Raw genomic sequence first — 23,241 nt, 5'->3', positions numbered from 1 at the left:
CGCAGGGTCTAGTGTAAAAAAGAAACGCATGCATAAATGAAAAAATATGTTCTCAAGAGACAACGTCATTTCCCTTTTCTCCCCTCCACCAGCAGGCTGTCAGCTGGGATGCACTGTCCCTGGGATGAAATCACAGTGCCAACTCATCCTGCTGCAAGAAGTCCCCAGCACTCTGAGTTTCAAAGAGAAAATGATACTAGAAGCAGCTCCTGGTGGTGCCCGTTCCTCTGCTTGGGCCAGGGCTGCGTGGAGGGTCCTGCTTCAGAGGTGTCACTGGGAAGTGACAGTGCCCCAGCGAAAGGGAGGGCTTCCGGCTACCTTGGCCAGGTGGGTCTGGATCCTGCCCTTGGCATCAGCCGTCTCAGCGATGCGGTTGGTGAAGGCGACGTTGGTCTTGTTGAACTGCCCCCACATCTCATTAGCTGTCACAACCAGCAGGCTCTCCATGTCATGGCGCAGCTTGGCGGAGGCAGCCCGCACGCTCTGGGAGCGGAGGATGTTCTCATCCGTGAACTTGGCCCATGAGGCTGGCACCGAGATCCTGGGGAGGTAAGGAGAGGCCCCCGCTAAGCCCGTGCTGCTGAAGCTGCACGTGGGCAGGCACGCACCCTGCCAGGGAGCAGCATGTATTAAATGTAGCTTCAATCTAGGCTTTTAAATTGACTCTATGTCATGGCTTAAGGCCAGCCAGCAGCTAGGACCATGCAGCATCTTGATCAGAAGTGTGGCAGAAGAGGGAGAAAATAGGGGGAAAGGGAAAAACTCCTGGGTGCAGATAAAGCCAGTTTACTAGAGCAATAAGCGCAAAGGACAATGCACTCACGTGGCATCGACGTGCTCCACCCCTTGGTAGTAGTGGATGCCCTGGGAGTAGTTCCTCAGGTGGTGGCACTTGTCGTCGATGTGGTGGGCCACCTGCTTGTTGGCCAGGTCTTTCTCCAGATGGTGCTGGGCCGCCCTGTTGGAGCTGCAAGATGCAAACAAGAGCTGTGGGTGGGGATGTAGTGCCGCATCAGCTTCCTCCCCGTTCCACGTCGCCGCAGATCTCGTGCCCCGGGCAGCTCTGTCCCCCCATGAGCATCACTGTCCGCGTCCCACGGAGCCTGTGGGGGCTCTACACCTGCGGGCTGTGGGGAGAGCTCGGGGTCTGCTGGGGGTTCACATCACAACTGCAAAGGCACCTCAGCCCTGGGGCAGGAGAGAAGGAGCTCCTCCTTACCTGAGCTGGGCTTTTGCCTTCTCCAGGTGCTGCTGCATCCTCTCTTGGCATGACCGGATGACATCCACTTCCTGGGCAAGTGCAAAACATGGCCCCGTCAATGTCCAGGCTCACTCATCCTGCTCACACTCATCCCCAAACCAGCACCTGCCTGTTTGGCTCCCAAAATGTTTTCCTCCCCAGGACCACTCCCATCCATACGGAACAAGAGGAGATGGACTTGACTCTGCTGTAAATCCCCACTCTGAATTTCTAAGAAGCGTTCAGCTGCGCTGGAGGAAGGCATGTGCTGCTCTCAGCTCACTTGACTTCAGCACAAACCCATTGCGTTTGTGAAGCCCCAGCTACTGCAGGCAGGGGATTAGTGCTCCACATCCAGTCCATTTTCAGCCCTCCTGTCTGCAGGAGCCCACTCTTTCCTTATCCCAACTAATAGAGCTGGGAAAAGTGGGCAAGCTGTCAGGCGCACACTGCCTTCTCCAGATCTGTGTGTGCGTATGTGTGTGATAGAGATGTATGTGTGCGACACAGATGTAGAGCTATACCATGTGTATGTGCCATGGACAGAGATAGGTGCTGCTCTGGCAGGGCTGGGAAAGGCAGGATGCTCTCACACGCTCTCTCACGCTCTCCTGAAGAGGGACAGAGCACCCCGATAAGTGGCACAAACACAACGGTGGGTGTGCAGCTCTTCCTTCCTCTGTAAGGACGAGTCTTACCCACAGTGCGTGGGCACGCTGCTGCGTGGGGGACACCGTCCCCTGGCCCGGCAGGTTTTGGGGCTTTGGAGAGTTTGGCACCTCACCGGCACTAAGGAAGGAGGCTGCAAAGCCTGTTTCGGGCAGTTCAGGTACAGAGAGCACCTGCAACACCTGCTCTGTGTTGCCAAACTTACAGTGAAGAGCTGTTCCTCCACCTCATCACGGACCAGGTCGATGCCCATCCTCTTCTCCCGGTGGCACAAGCACTCCTCAGCGACCTGTTGGGGACATGCCATCAGTGCTGGCTGCAGGGGCAGGGTTCTCTCGAGGGACGCTCCCCATCACAAGTAACGGAAGAAGAAAAGACATTCTAGGTGTGCACAGAGATGGCAGCAGGGGAAAAAAACTGCCCGGGGCAGGTGCTTTAGCTGAGAACGAGCAGCCGAGCTGCCACATCAGCATCGCATCGACATGAGGGAGCACACGCGTCCCTGGTGCAACCACAGCCGAAATCAGGGACCTGTGTCAGCCTTGATGCTGACCTCGCCAGAGCCGCGCAGAGACACACGGGGCTTTTGTCTCCCAAACCGGGATTTTGCATGGAGCGCCTCTGAAAATAGTTGGTTAAGAAACGCTGCTCTGATGGGCTCAGCACGTGCTGGTAGGGGATGCAGCAGATGACAAGGGGTTGGTTTATTACTAACTTAACTCACGGGCCCTTCATAAAACCTTTCTAGACGTTACGGAGCTGCAGGGAAACTTAATTAGAGGTTTGAATGGCTGCAGATGTTTCAGCAGCGGCTGCAGCTTGCAGCCCACTGGATGGGGTGCTTACCTGGAGAGGGGCCTCCGTCTCCGCCAAGGCTCTCTCCAGTCTGTTCTTCACATCGCTGAGCACATTTGTCTCCCCAATCATCTTGTCTAGCTCATGGAAGAGCTCTGATTTCCAAAATACAATATCGTTGGTACGTACACCCAGGTTTTTGGTAGTTTCCAGCTGTGTTTTCTTGGTTTGCTGATATTTATCGTAAACCATGCGGGAGTTGTCCATTCTCAGGCGCTCCGCATTGTGTCGGGTCATCTCCGACTCTTTGTAATTGATCTCGTTGGACTTGTACCAGTCTTCAGGGGTGTAGCGGTTGAAGACGGTTGTTCTGGTGGAAAGAGAAGGCAGCTTCTTGCTGTCGGTTATCCCCTGGGAACTCTGGGAAAAGGCAGCCAAAGTTGGTTTGAGGGCAGCTGTTTTATAATAGGTGTTGGGCATCCAGGGGCGGCTGAAGCTCTGAGATGACGAGCGCTCAGGAAATCCATTCTTGTAGGTGGAAGTCTTGGGACTGATGGGAGGGAGAAAGGTGGTGGGGATGGATCTTGGATGGGCAAACTTTGCTGTTAAGGGAGAGCTGACAGGCTCCATTCTGGAACACCGCTGTTCTGGTCCGTGTCCTGCACAGAGGAGGAGAGAGAAGACAACCCCACTCAGTAAGCTCCTCGCCTTACTTCTTACGGCGACACATGCAACTTCTAACACAACCAGCGATGGACACAGCACCCACGCATCCCCAGTCGAGGCCTAAAGCTCTTGAGAGCAAATCCCCTCTGACACCATCACAAGCATCTGTGTAGGGAAGAGGAAAACGCTCGTTGCTGTTAGTATCGAGCGTCAGGCCCTGAAATGCAGAGAAAATCAAACCAGGGCTGCAAAGCAGAACAACAGACACTATGCCTTCCTTTTCCCTCAAGCTGTCAGTCCCGTGAAAGTGTAGTCGCTGATTGTCTGCGGTGTGTTTGTTGCTTCTGGGTGGCGTATCTGCTGCTCTTAGAGCGCCCCAGAGGTCATTTTCTCTTTCAAAGTGCCATTCCCAGCCCCGAGAGCTGCGCCCCTCTGGACACACAGCTGCTACCAGCCCAGCGCCATTCGGGGGTGAGGGACTCCATCCTCATCCCCTCTCTCTTCACTTGCATCGAATGCTCGAGAGAGGAGTCTGCGAGTGAGCTGAGCTTTGCAGGACTATAGCCAGATTTGAACCACCCCCCCCCCCCCCCAAACCCCCGTTTCAGCCTCAGCAGAACAGCCGTCTCTTGCCTTGTAAAGGAAGAAGAATGTCTGTGGCTCACCTGATGTCAAATCCCTGCGCTTGGAAAGGAGATCTCTCAAAAAAGCTTTTCGGAATCGTTTGTCAACACCAGCCTTGGAGCAGTCCTAGGAGGAACGGCCACACGTGAAGATTTGGCTCCCAAGAACTGCTTACGGCACTGCGGGTGCTATTGCTCTATTACTGCCCTTCAGCTCCTGACAGGCACACACTTAAGGAAGGGAGGAAAATCCCTCGGGAATGGACCGGGCTTACTCTTCCCTGCATTTCCAGCCGAAACAAACACCCCTGCATCCCCCTCGGTAAAGCCACCCCAGGGTGACACTTTCTGCCAGCCCTCAACAGGACACACGCCGGGAGCCCCCGATCCCCGGCTCCGGGTCCATCTGGAGGACAGAGGAGCTGTTGGGGGCAGTAGGAGAAATCCCTGCTTTTTCAGTCCTCCCCTCCCAGGTAAGGTACGTACCCTCCGCCTGCAGAGGCTTGGGGGTGCCCGGGGGGGCTGCTGCTCGCTGCTGTGCCGTCTGGTCGGGTCGAAGCTCTGCCAGACACTGGAGCATCCCCAGTGCGCTCTGTGTCACAGAACCAGGGCAGCGTTGCCACTGGCGCAGGGTGCTGAGTAACCGGGTTCTGTCCCGCCTACTCCCTGCAGCCACTGTGGCAACCTGATGCAGCCATTGGGCAAGCCAGGGCTCTCCGTGGGCAACGCGGAGCCACCCCTGGGCAACTCAGCGCATGCTGTGTGCTACCTCATGCCTTTGCTGGGCAACTTGAGCCTGTCCATGGACAATCCCCGGTGCTGCCAATGGGCAACGCAGTACAGCCCTTGGGCAACCAAGTGCCAGCCATAGGCAAAGCAGAGCTCCTGATGGGCAAACCAGTGCCCTCATCCAATACTCAGGCCATTCCGTCCGTCTTCCCACAGCCTTTTTCAGTTGCCTCTCATTTTCCCCGTTATTGCAGATGAGGGCTGAGACGGTACCAAAATGGTTTACAGCTTCTCGTGAGTGCAGTGACACCCTGTCCCACCACTCCTGCTTTCTGCGCACAGGCACGCGGAGCTGGCCTCCGTGAGAAAGCCGTGCCTCTGCTGCCAGAGGTCTGACACAAGAGAGAACTCACACTGGTTTGTGTACGCAAAGGCTCGCACACTTTGGTTTCACTCTAAACACGCGTCTCGCTCCAGCCGGCTGAAGAACCAACTCCATCCAACAGAAGTAAAAAGCTGCTTGCCCATAGCTAAACCCGAGACAATCATGCCAGTTAAAGCAAGCCGACCTCTGCCCCTCGCAGGACGCGCGCACACCCTGGGACCAGCCCTGCTCTCTGCTCCTTGCAGCGCTCCCAGCCTCCTTCTATGCCTGCTCTCTCTGCCTGCCCGCAGCTAATTTGGCTCAGGTGAATCGCTGCACGACGAGGGGCAGCAGGCATTGTCGTAGGCAACCGCACCGTTTCTGAAGGATTTGCTAAATGCAGCAGTACGAATCAGATAATATTGTGAAAGGCCCACGGGTGCTCTGCAAAGCACGCAGACCAGGACTTTCTGGGGAAGCTCCCATGAGCCTCACCATGCAGAGGCACACCAGGGGACACCAAAATGCTTGAAGCTTTGGTCCCACCGTAGCATCTGGAGTGGCTTTTCGAGTGATGTAACTAAGAGCTACAAATGCTTAGCATTGGCACAGGCAAAACAGTCAAATTCACAAGCTAAGTGACTCTCAGCAACTCCAGCAGCAGCAAAGTCACTAAAATGACTAAACTACCGCTCCCAGTTCTGGTGGGGCATATCCAGTTTTGACAGATGTTTGTTCTGAAGCGTCGACAATTGTAGCTCAGAATCAACAAAAAACAACACCAAGCCCAGGGTGAAAACAGGAGGCTGATGTTAAGCGCGGGTGCCCATTCTCAGTACGGCAGCCCCGGTTTGCTGAGTTGACTGAACTGGAATTTCAAGGGATCCATTCAGATGCCAAAGCACAAAATCTCCTGCCAAAAGCTGTCAGTCTTACTGTCACAGCTCTACATTCTCACTGTCTATTAATATAGCACTACACTGGATCATAAGCTGCCCTTCTCAAAATACCCAGATCCAGATCTTTTACAGCATGACTGTAACCATCGGTGTCCCGCAGGGGTCAATACTTGGTCTATTTTGTTTCATATATTCATTAATGACCTGGATGAGGGGACAGAGTGTATCCTCAGCAAGTTTGCTGATGATTCCAAGCTGGGTGGGGTGGCTGACACCCCAGAGGACCATCCAGCTTGACCTGGACAGGCTGGAGAGCTGGGGAGAGAAGAACCTAATGAGGTTCAACAAAAGCAAGTGCAAGGTCCTGCACCAAGATCCACCTGCGGAAGAAGAATGTAAAGCACCAGTATAGGTTAGGGGCGGACCTGCTGGGAAGTAGCTCCGAGGAGAAGGATCTGGGGGTCCTAGTAGACAGTAAATTATCCATGACTCAGCAATGTGCCCTTGTTGCCAATATGGCCAATGGTCTTTCTGTCGCAGCTCTACATTCTCACTGTCTATTAATATAGCACTACTCTTGATCATAAGCTGCCCTTCTGAAAATACCCAGATCCAGATCTTTTATAGCGTCCGTCATGGGTCTACAGGTACCCATAACATTGTCCAGTCGCAGTTTTACGCCTCTTTTGACTATTCCTCTCTCCTGTAAACACTGTACCTGCCCGAAAGGGATCAATTGTCTATCCAATAGCAGAATAACGTTCAAAAGTCACAGTAATTGATGGAGGATGAATAAAAAGTTAAACTCTGTGTGGCGCAGCTTGTGCTGTCACGCCGAAGGACAAGGATGTTCTCAGGCAGCGTGCGCTCCCGACTGCCCCAGGGCACTCAAGGGATCAGGACAGGCTTCAAGATTTTATGTCCCTACGAAACCAAGGCTGGCGCCGAGGGATGGGCTGCACGAGCTGCACACGGTCCTGCAGCAGGCTCCATCTGGCCGGGAAACACAGCAGACTTTTGGGGTTTTTCCTGGGTTTCCCACGTTCCAGTGAAAATGATGAGTGGATCATAAAAGGTGGATAGCCAAGGACTCTTGGGTTGAGGCCTGGGCTTCTGTGATCTCTGCATGTGGCCAGTGGAAAAAGATGGTTATGGCAATCTCTGAGACACCCACCGCCACGGCAGAGGCTGGGAGCGGCAGGAGGAGGGCTGGAGGGTTGGACACTGACCATGGAGGAGAGGGAGAGGAGGCTGAGGAGGTTGGCGAGGAGAAAGAGCCAGCTTTGGACCTGGGCAGCCCCTGGAGATCATCTGGGGCTCTCCCTTCCTCTGCCAACAGCCCCTCAAAGAGCTTGTGTACTTTTCCCACGGTGGGAGAAGATCAAGTGTTTGTGCTGCAGGAGGTGGTGGACTCCTTCCACCAGTCATGGCAGGTGGTGGGCAAGGTGGTGAGGCAGCTGCCGAGGAGGAGCCATGTAGCGTGGTGGTGGCATGGGGGGCGCTTGGTAGGGGTCTGATGGGACCCACCTGACTGGTCGTGCTGCAACATGGCGGAGCCCCTCGCCGTCCCCCAAATCATAGAATCACAGAACCATAGAATGGTTTGGATTGGAAGGGACCTTCAAGATGATGGAGTTCCAACCCCCCTGCCATGCGCAGGGACACCTCCCACCCAACCAGGTTACTCAAGGCCCCGTCCAACCTTGCCTTCAACCCCTCCAGGAATGGGGCAGACACAGCTTCTCTGGGCAGCCTGGGCCTGGGCCTCAACACCCTTAAAGTGAACAATTTCTTCCTAATATTTAATCTAAATTTCCCCTCTTCCAGTTTGAAGCCATTCCCCCTCATCCTATCACTACACGCCCTTGTAAAGAGTCCCTCCTAGCTCTCCGGTAGGCCCTGGAGGTACTAGAAGGCCACAAGAAGGTCTCATCGGAGCCTTCTCTTCTCCAGGCTGAACAACCCCAACTCTCTCAGCCTCTCCTCAGAGGAGAGGTGCTCCAGCCCTCGGAGCATCTTCATGGCCCTCCTCGGTGAAATACCCCACTGAAACACCCCAAAGGCATCGAGGGGCCTTCGTCTGGGAAGGTGATACTGCAAAAGTGATGGCTGTCAGGTGAAGTCCTCGGGGACTGGGAAAAGGGCAACTCTGCATCTGTTTGTATAAAGGGTGGAAAGGAGAGCCCTGGCAACTACCGACCCATCAGCCTCCCCTCTGCGCCTGGGCAGATCTCAGAACTGACCCTCCTCGAAGCCACGCTAAGGCAATGGAGGGCAGGGAGGGGATTCCAGACAGCCGGCACGGCTTCGCTCTCTGCTCTTCCACGTCAGAGACACTCAAAAGGAGGAAGGCGCGACAGTTTTTCTCCTCAATTCACAGACTGAAAGGGTAGCAATGAACCCCCATGGGTGGATTTACTCTTCATTGGGGATACTTCCCGTTACTTTCTGGCACGCTGTGAAAGAGCAGCGGAAGCAAAAAAAAACAAAGGAAAAAAAAAATCCTGGTAGACCCTCTAACACACAAAGTGATAACTTATTTAATTTCTACTAAGGGCTTCATCAGAAAGGGGAAGTCTAATCACGGGGTTTCAAACTGCCTAAGCAAAACTAGGAATCACTCGACAACATGTAAACACCTAAGAGGGACCCAGGAGCCGCGCAGTGCTGGGGAAGGTCTTGCGCATCCCCATGCATTTCTCCTGGTCAATGAATAGAGAGTTGGCTTTGATGGCCAGGTCGTGCTGCAGGAGAGCCTTAGCACGAACCAGAGTTTGCAGCGCATCCTCGGTGTGGTTCAGGCGCTGCTGAAGGCTCTGGAGGGTCTCGTTGATGTTGTGGACCTCGTTGACAAGGCTGGAAAAGAGCAAGAAGCCCTGGTTAACGGTCCCGTGCCGGGGGTGGTTTCTAGCCCGTCATTGCAGATGGGCCCCTTGGACACAGGCTTTCCCCCTTCAGAGTGCTCAGACTCACGCGGACCACCACCCCGTTTCTGGCAGGAGCTGAGCACACCCGGCCGCCGGGAAGCAGGCGGGAGAGAAGAAGACATTTCCCCTAGTGGGAAAAATCCAGCCCCTCATGGGGTGGCATCAGGCAGTACCCGGCCGCGGGGGCAGAGCTCTCCCAGCACCCAAAGGCTGGGATACCTGCTGGGTGCTTGGGAGTCTATCAGTGCCCTTGTGGAAGGACTCATTAGGAAACAAACACCCCCGCGTTAATTTGGTCACCCAGTGATGCTCCTGGGTGCGACCACCCGGGACTCCTCAAGGACCCCGCCAGCCCCGCGCTCCCGCCGTACCGCAGCTGGGCAGTGTCCCGGCACAGCTCCACGTTTGGCCTCCATGTGCGCGCATCCAGCCGCGTCTGAGCCACTTTTAATGGAGGCCCTTGGTCCCTGATCGCCTTTTGGACAGCTTCGATGTTCCTCTCGAGGTGGTATATTTCCCGCAGGGTCTAGTGTAAAAAAGAAACGCATGCATAAATGAAAAAATATGTTCTCAAGAGACAACGTCATTTCCCTTTTCTCCCCTCCACCAGCAGGCTGTCAGCTGGGATGCACTGTCCCTGGGATGAAATCACAGTGCCAACTCATCCTGCTGCAAGAAGTCCCCAGCACTCTGAGTTTCAAAGAGAAAATGATACTAGAAGCAGCTCCTGGTGGTGCCCGTTCCTCTGCTTGGGCCAGGGCTGCGTGGAGGGTCCTGCTTCAGAGGTGTCACTGGGAAGTGACAGTGCCCCAGCGAAAGGGAGGGCTTCCGGCTACCTTGGCCAGGTGGGTCTGGATCCTGCCCTTGGCATCAGCCGTCTCAGCGATGCGGTTGGTGAAGGCGACGTTGGTCTTGTTGAACTGCCCCCACATCTCATTAGCTGTCACAACCAGCAGGCTCTCCATGTCATGGCGCAGCTTGGCGGAGGCAGCCCGCACGCTCTGGGAGCGGAGGATGTTCTCATCCGTGAACTTGGCCCATGAGGCTGGCACCGAGATCCTGGGGAGGTAAGGAGAGGCCCCCGCTAAGCCCGTGCTGCTGAAGCTGCACGTGGGCAGGCACGCACCCTGCCAGGGAGCAGCATGTATTAAATGTAGCTTCAATCTAGGCTTTTAAATTGACTCTATGTCATGGCTTAAGGCCAGCCAGCAGCTAGGACCATGCAGCATCTTGATCAGAAGTGTGGCAGAAGAGGGAGAAAATAGGGGGAAAGGGAAAAACTCCTGGGTGCAGATAAAGCCAGTTTACTAGAGCAATAAGCGCAAAGGACAATGCACTCACGTGGCATCGACGCGCTCCACCCCTTGGTAGTAGTGGATGCCCTGGGAGTAGTTCCTCAGGTGGTGGCACTTGTCGTCGATGTGGTGGGCCACCTGCTTGTTGGCCAGGTCTTTCTCCAGATGGTGCTGGGCCGCCCTGTTGGAGCTGCAAGATGCAAACAAGAGCTGTGGGTGGGGATGTAGTGCCGCATCAGCTTCCTCCCCGTTCCACGTCCCCGCAGATCTCGTGCCCCGGGCAGCTCTGTCCCCCCATGAGCATCACTGTCCGCGTCCCACGGAGCCTGTGGGGGCTCTACACCTGCGGGCTGTGGGGAGAGCTCGGGGTCTGCTGGGGGTTCACATCACAACTGCAAAGGCACCTCAGCCCTGGGGCAGGAGAGAAGGAGCTCCTCCTTACCTGAGCTGGGCTTTTGCCTTCTCCAGGTGCTGCTGCATCCTCTCTTGGCATGACCGGATGACATCCACTTCCTGGGCAAGCGCAAAACATGGCCCCGTCAATGTCCAGGCTCACTCATCCTGCTCACACTCATCCCCAAACCAGCACCTGCCTGTTTGGCTCCCAAAATGTTTTCCTCCCCAGGACCACTCCCATCCATACGGAACAAGAGGAGATGGACTTGACTCTGCTGTAAATCCCCACTCTGAATTTCTAAGAAGCGTTCAGCTGCGCTGGAGGAAGGCATGTGCTGCTCTCAGCTCACTTGACTTCAGCACAAACCCATTGCGTTTGTGAAGCCCCAGCTACTGCAGGCAGGGGATTAGTGCTCCACATCCAGTCCATTTTCAGCCCTCCTGTCTGCAGGAGCCCACTCTTTCCTTATCCCAACTAATAGAGCTGGGAAAAGTGGGCAAGCTGTCAGGCGCACACTGCCTTCTCCAGATCTGTGTGTGCGTATGTGTGTGATAGAGATGTATGTGTGCGACACAGATGTAGAGCTATACCATGTGTATGTGCCATGGACAGAGATAGGTGCTGCTCTGGCAGGGCTGGGAAAGGCAGGATGCTCTCACACGCTCTCTCACGCTCTCCTGAAGAGGGACAGAGCACCCCGATAAGTGGCACAAACACAACGGTGGGTGTGCAGCTCTTCCTTCCTCTGTAAGGACGAGTCTTACCCACAGTGCGTGGGCACGCTGCTGCGTGGGGGACACCGTCCCCTGGCCCGGCAGGTTTTGGGGCTTTGGAGAGTTTGGCACCTCACCGGCACTAAGGAAGGAGGCTGCAAAGCCTGTTTCGGGCAGTTGAGGTACAGAGAGCACCTGCAACACCTGCTCTGTGTTGCCAAACTTACAGTGAAGAGCTGTTCCTCCACCTCATCACGGACCAGGTCGATGCCCATCCTCTTCTCCCGGTGGCACAAGCACTCCTCAGCGACCTGTTGGGGACATGCCATCAGTGCTGGCTGCAGGGGCAGGGTTCTCTCGAGGGACGCTCCCCATCACAAGTAACGGAAGAAGAAAAGACATTCTAGGTGTGCACAGAGATGGCAGCAGGGGAAAAAAACTGCCCGGGGCAGGTGCTTTAGCTGAGAACGAGCAGCCGAGCTGCCACATCAGCATCGCATCGACATGAGGGAGCACACGCGTCCCTGGTGCAACCACAGCCGAAATCAGGGACCTGTGTCAGCCTTGATGCTGACCTCGCCAGAGCCGCGCAGAGACACACGGGGCTTTTGTCTCCCAAACCGGGATTTTGCATGGAGCGCCTCTGAAAATAGTTGGTTAAGAAACGCTGCTCTGATGGGCTCAGCACGTGCTGGTAGGGGATGCAGCAGATGACAAGGGGTTGGTTTATTACTAACTTAACTCACGGGCCCTTCATAAAACCTTTCTAGACGTTACGGAGCTGCAGGGAAACTTAATTAGAGGTTTGAATGGCTGCAGATGTTTCAGCAGCGGCTGCAGCTTGCAGCCCACTGGATGGGGTGCTTACCTGGAGAGGGGCCTCCGTCTCCGCCAAGGCTCTCTCCAGTCTGTTCTTCACATCGCTGAGCACATTTGTCTCCCCAATCATCTTGTCTAGCTCATGGAAGAGCTCTGATTTCCAAAATACAATATCGTTGGTACGTACACCCAGGTTTTTGGTAGTTTCCAGCTGTGTTTTCTTGGTTTGCTGATATTTATCGTAAACCATGCGGGAGTTGTCCATTCTCAGGCGCTCCGCATTGTGTCGGGTCATCTCCGACTCTTTGTAATTGATCTCGTTGGACTTGTACCAGTCTTCAGGGGTGTAGCGGTTGAAGACGGTTGTTCTGGTGGAAAGAGAAGGCAGCTTCTTGCTGTCGGTTATCCCCTGGGAACTCTGGGAAAAGGCAGCCAAAGTTGGTTTGAGGGCAGCTGTTTTATAATAGGTGTTGGGCATCCAGGGGCGGCTGAAGCTCTGAGATGACGAGCGCTCAGGAAATCCATTCTTGTAGGTGGAAGTCTTGGGACTGATGGGAGGGAGAAAGGTGGTGGGGATGGATCTTGGATGGGCAAACTTTGCTGTTAAGGGAGAGCTGACAGGCTCCATTCTGGAACACCGCTGTTCTGGTCCGTGTCCTGCACAGAGGAGGAGAGAGAAGACAACCCCACTCAGTAAGCTCCTCGCCTTACTTCTTACGGCGACACATGCAACTTCTAACACAACCAGCGATGGACACAGCACCCACGCATCCCCAGTCGAGGCCTAAAGCTCTTGAGAGCAAATCCCCTCTGACACCATCACAAGCATCTGTGTAGGGAAGAGGAAAACGCTCGTTGCTGTTAGTATCGAGCGTCAGGCCCTGAAATGCAGAGAAAATCAAACCAGGGCTGCAAAGCAGAACAACAGACACTATGCCTTCCTTTTCCCTCAAGCTGTCAGTCCCGTGAAAGTGTAGTCGCTGATTGTCTGCGGTGTGTTTGTTGCTTCTGGGTGGCGTATCTGCTGCTCTTAGAGCGCCCCAGAGGTCATTTTCTCTTTCAAAGTGCCATTCCCAGCCCCGAGAGCTGCGCCCCTTTGGACACACAGCTGCTACCAGCCCAGCGCCATTCGGGGGTGAGGGACTCCATCCTCATCCCCTCTCTCTTCACTTGCATCGAATGCTCGAGAGAGGAGTCTGCGAGTGAGCTGAGCTTTGCAGGACTATAGCCAGATTTGAACCACCCCCCCCCCCCCCCAAACCCCCGTTTCAGCCTCAGCAGAACAGCCGTCTCTTGCCTTGTAAAGGAAGAAGAATGTCTGTGGCTCACCTGATGTCAAATCCCTGCGCTTGGAAAGGAGATCTCTCAAAAAAGCTTTTCGGAATCGTTTGTCAACACCAGCCTTGGAGCAGTCCTAGGAGGAACGGCCACACGTGAAGATTTGGCTCCCAAGAACTGCTTACGGCACTGCGGGTGCTATTGCTCTATTACTGCCCTTCAGCTCCTGACAGGCACACACTTAAGGAAGGGAGGAAAATCCCTCGGGAATGGACCGGGCTTACTCTTCCCTGCATTTCCAGCCGAAACAAACACCCCTGCATCCCCCTCGGTAAAGCCACCCCAGGGTGACACTTTCTGCCAGCCCTCAACAGGACACACGCCGGGAGCCCCCGATCCCCGGCTCCGGGTCCATCTGGAGGACAGAGGAGCTGTTGGGGGCAGTAGGAGAAATCCCTGCTTTTTCAGTCCTCCCCTCCCAGGTAAGGTACGTACCCTCCGCCTGCAGAGGCTTGGGGGTGCCCGGGGGGGCTGCTGCTCGCTGCTGTGCCGTCTGGTCGGGTCGAAGCTCTGCCAGACACTGGAGCATCCCCAGTGCGCTCTGTGTCACAGAACCAGGGCAGCGTTGCCACTGGCGCAGGGTGCTGAGTAACCGGGTTCTGTCCCGCCTACTCCCTGCAGCCACTGTGGCAACCTGATGCAGCCATTGGGCAAGCCAGGGCTCTCCGTGGGCAACGCGGAGCCACCCCTGGGCAACTCAGCGCATGCTGTGTGCTACCTCATGCCTTTGCTGGGCAACTTGAGCCTGTCCATGGACAATCCCCGGTGCCGCCAATGGGCAACGCAGTACAGCCCTTGGGCAACCAAGTGCCAGCCATAGGCAAAGCAGAGCTCCTGATGGGCAAACCAGTGCCCTCATCCAATACTCAGGCCATTCCGTCCGTCTTCCCACAGCCTTTTTCAGTTGCCTCTCATTTTCCCCGTTATTGCAGATGAGGGCTGAGACGGTCCCAAAATGGTTTACAGCTTCTCGTGAGTGCAGTGACACCCTGTCCCACCACTCCTGCTTTCTGCGCACAGGCACGCGGAGCTGGCCTCCGTGAGAAAGCCGTGCCTCTGCTGCCAGAGGTCTGACATCAAAGATAACTCTCACTGGTTTGTGTACGCAAAGGTTCGCACACTTTGGTTTCACTCTAAACACGCGTCTCGCTCCAGCCGGCTGAAGAACCAACTCCATCCAACAGAAGTAAAAAGCTGCTTGCCCATAGCTAAACCCGAGACAATCATGCCAGTTAAAGCAAGCCGACCTCTGCCCCTCGCAGGACGCGCGCACACCCTGGGACCAGCCCTGCTCTCTGCTCCTTGCAGCGCTCCCAGCCTCCTTCTATGCCCTCTCTCTCTGCCTGCCCGCAGCTAATTTGGCTCAGGTGAATCGCTGCACGACGAGGGGCAGCAGGCATTGTCGTAGGCAACCGCACCGTTTCTGAAGGATTTGCTAAATGCAGCAGTACGAATCAGATAATATTGTGAAAGGCCCACGGGTGCTCTGCAAAGCACGCAGACCAGGACTTTCTGGGGAAGCTCCCATGAGCCTCACCATGCAGAGGCACACCAGGGGACACCAAAATGCTTGAAGCTTTGGTCCCACCGTAGCATCTGGAGTGGCTTTTCGAGTGATGTAACTAAGAGCTACAAATGCTTAGCATTGGCACAGGCAAAACAGTCAAATTCACAAGCTAAGTGACTCTCAGCAACTCCAGCAGCAGCAAAGTCACTAAAATGACTAAACTACCGCTCCCAGTTCTGGTGGGGCATATCCAGTTTTGACAGATGTTTGTTCTGAAGCGTCGACAATTGTAGCTCAGAATCAACAAAAAACAACACCAAGCCCAGGGTGAAAACAGGAGGCTGATGTTAAGCGCGGGTGCCCATTCTCAGTACGGCAGCCCCGGTTTGCTGAGTTGACTGAACTGGAATTTCAAGGGATCCATTCAGATGCCAAAGCACAAAATCTCCTGCCAAAAGCTGTCAGTCTTACTGTCACAGCTCTACATTCTCACTGTCTATTAATATAGCACTACACTGGATCATAAGCTGCCCTTCTCAAAATACCCAGATCCAGATCTTTTACAGCATGACTGTAACCATCGGTGTCCCCCAGGGGTCAATACTTGGTCTATTTTGTTTCATATATTCATTAATGACCTGGATGAGGGGACAGAGTGTATCCTCAGCAAGTTTGCTGATGATTCCAAGCTGGGTGGGGTGGCTGACACCCCAGAGGACCATCCAGCTTGACCTGGACAGGCTGGAGAGCTGGGGAGAGAAGAACCTAATGAGGTTCAACAAAAGCAAGTGCAAGGTCCTGCACCAAGATCCACCTGCGGAAGAAGAATGTAAAGCACCAGTATAGGTTAGGGGCGGACCTGCTGGGAAGTAGCTCCGAGGAGAAGGATCTGGGGGTCCTAGTAGACAGTAAATTATCCATGACTCAGCAATGTGCCCTTGTTGCCAATATGGCCAATGGTCTTTCTGTCGCAGCTCTACATTCTCACTGTCTATTAATATAGCACTACTCTTGATCATAAGCTGCCCTTCTGAAAATACCCAGATCCAGATCTTTTATAGCGTCCGTCATGGGTCTACAGGTACCCATAACATTGTCCAGTCGCAGTTTTACGCCTCTTTTGACTATTCCTCTCTCCTGTAAACACTGTACCTGCCCGAAAGGGATCAATTGTCTATCCAATAGCAGAATAACGTTCAAAAGTCACAGTAATTGATGGAGGATGAATAAAAAGTTAAACTCTGTGTGGCGCAGCTTGTGCTGTCACGCCGAAGGACAAGGATGTTCTCAGGCAGCGTGCGCTCCCGACTGCCCCAGGGCACTCAAGGGATCAGGACAGGCTTCAAGATTTTATGTCCCTACGAAACCAAGGCTGGCGCCGAGGGATGGGCTGCACGAGCTGCACACGGTCCTGCAGCAGGCTCCATCTGGCCGGGAAACACAGCAGACTTTTGGGGTTTTTCCTGGGTTTCCCACGTTCCAGTGAAAATGATGAGTGGATCATAAAAGGTGGATAGCCAAGGACTCTTGGGTTGAGGCCTGGGCTTCTGTGATCTCTGCATGTGGCCAGTGGAAAAAGATGGTTATGGCAATCTCTGAGACACCCACCGCCACGGCAGAGGCTGGGAGCGGCAGGAGGAGGGCTGGAGGGTTGGACACTGACCATGGAGGAGAGGGAGAGGAGGCTGAGGAGGTTGGCGAGGAGAAAGAGCCAGCTTTGGACCTGGGCAGCCCCTGGAGATCATCTGGGGCTCTCCCTTCCTCTGCCAACAGCCCCTCAAAGAGCTTGTGTACTTTTCCCACGGTGGGAGAAGATCAAGTGTTTGTGCTGCAGGAGGTGGTGGACTCCTTCCACCAGTCATGGCAGGTGGTGGGCAAGGTGGTGAGGCAGCTGCCGAGGAGGAGCCATGTAGCGTGGTGGTGGCATGGGGGGCGCTTGGTAGGGGTCTGATGGGACCCACCTGACTGGTCGTGCTGCAACATGGCGGAGCCCCTCGCCGTCCCCCAAATCATAGAATCACAGAACCATAGAATGGTTTGGATTGGAAGGGACCTTCAAGATGATGGAGTTCCAACCCCCCTGCCATGCGCAGGGACACCTCCCACCCAACCAGGTTACTCAAGGCCCCGTCCAACCTTGCCTTCAACCCCTCCAGGAATGGGGCAGACACAGCTTCTCTGGGCAGCCTGGGCCTGGGCCTCAACACCCTTAAAGTGAACAATTTCTTCCTAATATTTAATCTAAATTTCCCCTCTTCCAGTTTGAAGCCATTCCCCCTCATCCTATCACTACACGCCCTTGTAAAGAGTCCCTCCTAGCTCTCCGGTAGGCCCTGGAGGTACTAGAAGGCCACAAGAAGGTCTCATCGGAGCCTTCTCTTCTCCAGGCTGAACAACCCCAACTCTCTCAGCCTCTCCTCAGAGGAGAGGTGCTCCAGCCCTCGGAGCATCTTCATGGCCCTCCTCGGTGAAATACCCCACTGAAACACCCCAAAGGCATCGAGGGGCCTTCGTCTGGGAAGGTGATACTGCAAAAGTGATGGCTGTCAGGTGAAGTCCTCGGGGACTGGAAAAAGGGCAACTCTGCATCTGTTTGTATAAAGGGTGGAAAGGAGAGCCCTGGCAACTACCGACCCATCAGCCTCCCCTCTGCGCCTGGGCAGATCTCAGAACTGACCCTCCTCGAAGCCACGCTAAGGCAATGGAGGGCAGGGAGGGGATTCCAGACAGCCGGCACGGCTTCGCTCTCTGCTCTTCCACGTCAGAGACACTCAAAAGGAGGAAGGCGCGACAGTTTTTCTCCTCAATTCACAGACTGAAAGGGTAGCAATGAACCCCCATGGGTGGATTTACTCTTCATTGGGGATACTTCCCGTTACTTTCTGGCACGCTGTGAAAGAGCAGCGGAAGCAAAAAAAAACAAAGGAAAAAAAAAATCCTGGTAGACCCTCTAACACACAAAGTGATAACTTATTTAATTTCTACTAAGGGCTTCATCAGAAAGGGGAAGTCTAATCACGGGGTTTCAAACTGCCTAAGCAAAACTAGGAATCACTCGACAACATGTAAACACCTAAGAGGGACCCAGGAGCCGCGCAGTGCTGGGGAAGGTCTTGCGCATCCCCATGCATTTCTCCTGGTCAATGAATAGAGAGTTGGCTTTGATGGCCAGGTCGTGCTGCAGGAGAGCCTTAGCACGAACCAGAGTTTGCAGCGCATCCTCGGTGTGGTTCAGGCGCTGCTGAAGGCTCTGGAGGGTCTCGTTGATGTTGTGGACCTCGTTGACAAGGCTGGAAAAGAGCAAGAAGCCCTGGTTAACGGTCCCGTGCCGGGGGTGGTTTCTAGCCCGTCATTGCAGATGGGCCCCTTGGACACAGGCTTTCCCCCTTCAGAGTGCTCAGACTCACGCGGACCACCACCCCGTTTCTGGCAGGAGCTGAGCACACCCGGCCGCCGGGAAGCAGGCGGGAGAGAAGAAGAGATTTCCCCTAGTGGGAAAAATCCAGCCCCTCATGGGGTGGCATCAGGCAGTACCCGGCCGCGGGGGCAGAGCTCTCCCAGCACCCAAAGGCTGGGATACCTGCTGGGTGCTTGGGAGTCTATCAGTGCCCTTGTGGAAGGACTCATTAGGAAACAAACATCCCCGCGTTAATTTGGTCACCCAGTGATGCTCCTGGGAGCGACCACCCGGGACTCCTCAAGGACCCCGCCAGCCCCGCGCTCCCGCCGTACCGCAGCTGGGCAGTGTCCCGGCACAGCTCCACGTTTGGCCTCCACGTGCGCGCATCCAGCCGCGTCTGAGCCACTTTTAATGGAGGCCCTTGGTCCCTGATCGCCTTTTGGACAGCTTCGATGTTCCTCTCGAGGTGGTATATTTCCCGCAGGGTCTAGTGTAAAAAAGAAACGCATGCATAAATGAAAAAATATGTTCTCAAGAGACAACGTCATTTCCCTTTTCTCCCCTCCACCAGCAGGCTGTCAGCTGGGATGCACTGTCCCTGGGATGAAATCACAGTGCCAACTCATCCTGCTGCAAGAAGTCCCCAGCACTCTGAGTTTCAAAGAGAAAATGATACTAGAAGCAGCTCCTGGTGGTGCCCGTTCCTCTGCTTGGGCCAGGGCTGCGTGGAGGGTCCTGCTTCAGAGGTGTCACTGGGAAGTGACAGTGCCCCAGCGAAAGGGAGGGCTTCCGGCTACCTTGGCCAGGTGGGTCTGGATCCTGCCCTTGGCATCAGCCGTCTCAGCGATGCGGTTGGTGAAGGCGACGTTGGTCTTGTTGAACTGCCCCCACATCTCATTAGCTGTCACAACCAGCAGGCTCTCCATGTCATGGCGCAGCTTGGCGGAGGCAGCCCGCACGCTCTGGGAGCGGAGGATGTTCTCATCCGTGAACTTGGCCCATGAGGCTGGCACCGAGATCCTGGGGAGGTAAGGAGAGGCCCCCGCTAAGCCCGTGCTGCTGAAGCTGCACGTGGGCAGGCACGCACCCTGCCAGGGAGCAGCATGTATTAAATGTAGCTTCAATCTAGGCTTTTAAATTGACTCTATGTCATGGCTTAAGGCCAGCCAGCAGCTAGGACCATGCAGCATCTTGATCAGAAGTGTGGCAGAAGAGGGAGAAAATAGGGGGAAAGGGAAAAACTCCTGGGTGCAGATAAAGCCAGTTTACTAGAGCAATAAGCGCAAAGGACAATGCACTCACGTGGCATCGACGCGCTCCACCCCTTGGTAGTAGTGGATGCCCTGGGAGTAGTTCCTCAGGTGGTGGCACTTGTCGTCGATGTGGTGGGCCACCTGCTTGTTGGCCAGGTCTTTCTCCAGATGGTGCTGGGCCGCCCTGTTGGAGCTGCAAGATGCAAACAAGAGCTGTGGGTGGGGATGTAGTGCCGCATCAGCTTCCTCCCCGTTCCACGTCCCCGCAGATCTCGTGCCCCGGGCAGCTCTGTCCCCCCATGAGCATCACTGTCCGCGTCCCACGGAGCCTGTGGGGGCTCTACACCTGCGGGCTGTGGGGAGAGCTCGGGGTCTGCTGGGGGTTCACATCACAACTGCAAAGGCACCTCAGCCCTGGGGCAGGAGAGAAGGAGCTCCTCCTTACCTGAGCTGGGCTTTTGCCTTCTCCAGGTGCTGCTGCATCCTCTCTTGGCATGACCGGATGACATCCACTTCCTGGGCAAGTGCAAAACATGGCCCCGTCAATGTCCAGGCTCACTCATCCTGCTCACACTCATCCCCAAACCAGCACCTGCCTGTTTGGCTCCCAAAATGTTTTCCTCCCCAGGACCACTCCCATCCATACGGAACAAGAGGAGATGGACTTGACTCTGCTGTAAATCCCCACTCTGAATTTCTAAGAAGCGTTCAGCTGCGCTGGAGGAAGGCATGTGCTGCTCTCAGCTCACTTGACTTCAGCACAAACCCATTGCGTCTGTGAAGCCCCAGCTACTGCAGGCAGGGGATTAGTGCTCCACATCCAGTCCATTTTCAGCCCTCCTGTCTGCAGGAGCCCACTCTTTCCTTATCCCAACTAATAGAGCTGGGAAAAGTGGGCAAGCTGTCAGGCGCACACTGCCTTCTCCAGATCTGTGTGTGCGTATGTGTGTGATAGAGATGTATGTGTGCGACACAGATGTAGAGCTATACCATGTGTATGTGCCATGGACAGAGATAGGTGCTGCTCTGGCAGGGCTGGGAAAGGCAGGATGCTCTCACACGCTCTCTCACGCTCTCCTGAAGAGGGACAGAGCACCCCGATAAGTGGCACAAACACAACGGTGGGTGTGCAGCTCTTCCTTCCTCTGTAAGGACGAGTCTTACCCACAGTGCGTGGGCACGCTGCTGCGTGGGGGACACCGTCCCCTGGCCCAGCAGGTTTTGGGGCTTTGGAGAGTTTGGCACCTCACCGGCACTAAGGAAGGAGGCTGCAAAGCCTGTTTCGGGCAGTTGAGGTACAGAGAGCACCTGCAACACCTGCTCTGTGTTGCCAAACTTACAGTGAAGAGCTGTTCCTCCACCTCATCACGGACCAGGTCGATGCCCATCCTCTTCTCCCGGTGGCACAAGCACTCCTCAGCGACCTGTTGGGGACATGCCATCAGTGCTGGCTGCAGGGGCAGGGTTCTCTCGAGGGACGCTCCCCATCACAAGTAACGGAAGAAGAAAAGACATTCTAGGTGTGCACAGAGATGGCAGCAGGGGAAAAAAACTGCCCGGGGCAGGTGCTTTAGCTGAGAACGAGCAGCCGAGCTGCCACATCAGCATCGCATCGACATGAGGGAGCACACGCGTCCCTGGTGCAACCACAGCCGAAATCAGGGACCTGTGTCAGCCTTGATGCTGACCTCGCCAGAGCCGCGCAGAGACACACGGGGCTTTTGTCTCCCAAACCGGGATTTTGCATGGAGTGCCTCTGAAAATAGTTGGTTAAGAAACGCTGCTCTGATGGGCTCAGCACGTGCTGGTAGGGGATGCAGCAGATGACAAGGGGTTGGTTTATTACTAACTTAACTCACGGGCCCTTCATAAAACCTTTCTAGACGTTACGGAGCTGCAGGGAAACTTAATTAGAGGTTTGAATGGCTGCAGATGTTTCAGCAGCGGCTGCAGCTTGCAGCCCACTGGATGGGGTGCTTACCTGGAGAGGGGCCTCCGTCTCCGCCAAGGCTCTCTCCAGTCTGTTCTTCACATCGCTGAGCGCATTTGTCTCCCCAATCATCTTGTCTAGCTCATGGAAGAGCTCTGATTTCCAAAATACAATATCGTTGGTACGTACACCCAGGTTTTTGGTAGTTTCCAGCTGTGTTTTCTTGGTTTGCTGATATTTATCGTAAACCATGCGGGAGTTGTCCATTCTCAGGCGCTCCGCATTGTGTCGGGTCATCTCCGACTCTTTGTAATTGATCTCGTTGGACTTGTACCAGTCTTCAGGGGTGTAGCGGTTGAAGACGGTTGTTCTGGTGGAAAGAGAAGGCAGCTTCTTGCTGTCGGTTATCCCCTGGGAACTCTGGGAAAAGGCAGCCAAAGTTGGTTTGAGGGCAGCTGTTTTATAATAGGTGTTGGGCATCCAGGGGCGGCTGAAGCTCTGAGATGACGAGCGCTCAGGAAATCCATTCTTGTAGGTGGAAGTCTTGGGACTGATGGGAGGGAGAAAGGTGGTGGGGATGGATCTTGGATGGGCAAACTTTGCTGTTAAGGGAGAGCTGACAGGCTCCATTCTGGAACACCGCTGTTCTGGTCCGTGTCCTGCACAGAGGAGGAGAGAGAAGACAACCCCACTCAGTAAGCTCCTCGCCTTACTTCTTACAGCGACACATGCAACTTCTAACACCACCAGCGATGGACACAGCACCCACGCATCCCCAGTCGAGGCCTAAAGCTCTTGAGAGCAAATCCCCTCTGACACCATCACAAGCATCTGTGTAGGGAAGAGGAAAACGCTCGTTGCTGTTAGTATCGAGCGTCAGGCCCTGAAATGCAGAGAAAATCAAACCAGGGCTGCAAAGCAGAACAACAGACACTATGCCTTCCTTTTCCCTCAAGCTGTCAGTCCCGTGAAAGTTTAGTCGCTGATTGTCTGCGGTGTGTTTGTTGCTTCTGGGTGGCGTATCTGCTGCTCTTAGAGCGCCCCAGAGGTCATTTTCTCTTTCAAAGTGCCATTCCCAGCCCCGAGAGCTGCGCCCCTTTGGACACACAGCTGCTACCAGCCCAGCGCCATTCGGGGGTGAGGGACTCCATCCTCATCCCCTCTCTCTTCACTTGCATCGAATGCTTGAGAGAGGAGTCTGCGGGTGAGAGGAGCTTTGCAGGACTATAGCCACATTTGAACCACACCCCCCAAACCCCCGTTTCAGCCTCAGCAGAACAGCCGTCTCTTGCCTTGTAAAGGAAGAAGAATGTCTGTGGCTCACCTGATGTCAAATCCCTGCGCTTGGAAAGGAGATCTCTCAAAAAAGCTTTTCGGAATCGTTTGTCAACACCAGCCTTGGAGCAGTCCTAGGAGGAACGGCCACACGTGAAGATTTGGCTCCCAAGAACTGCTTACGGCGCTGCGGGTGCTATTGCTCTATTACTGCCCTTCAGCTCCTGACAGGCACACACTTAAGGAAGGGAGGAAAATCCCTCGGGAATGGACCGGGCTTACTCTTCCCTGCATTTCCAGCCGAAACAAACACCCCTGCATCCCCCTCGGTAAAGCCACCCCAGGGTGACACTTTCTGCCAGCCCTCAACAGGACACATGATGGGAGCCCCCAATCCCCGGC

At 54.9% G+C, this 23,241-nt stretch overlaps 1 protein-coding gene across 1 annotated transcript in view; it reads right to left on the bottom strand.

The window, feature by feature from the left end:
- Positions 1–18,054: 18,054 nt before the first annotated feature.
- Positions 18,055–23,241, bottom strand: part of LOC309685279 (tektin-3-like) — a gene marked incomplete at both ends in the record, with an annotated part of 31,466 nt that continues 26,279 nt past the window's right edge. The window contains 4 exons of the mRNA XM_082501067.1: positions 18,055–18,168; positions 18,734–18,868; positions 20,996–21,058; positions 21,754–21,984. Coding sequence (XP_082357193.1) covers positions 18,055–18,168; positions 18,734–18,868; positions 20,996–21,058; positions 21,754–21,984 — 543 coding nt within the window. The remainder of the gene's footprint in view (positions 18,169–18,733; positions 18,869–20,995; positions 21,059–21,753; positions 21,985–23,241) is intronic.

The sequence above is a fragment of the Vanellus vanellus genome, assembly GCF_965231255.1.
Source record: "Vanellus vanellus genome assembly, contig: HAP1_SCAFFOLD_1155, whole genome shotgun sequence".
Lineage (NCBI taxonomy): Eukaryota > Metazoa > Chordata > Aves > Charadriiformes > Charadriidae > Vanellus > Vanellus vanellus.
This window is presented reverse-complemented; position numbering and strand designations above follow the sequence as displayed.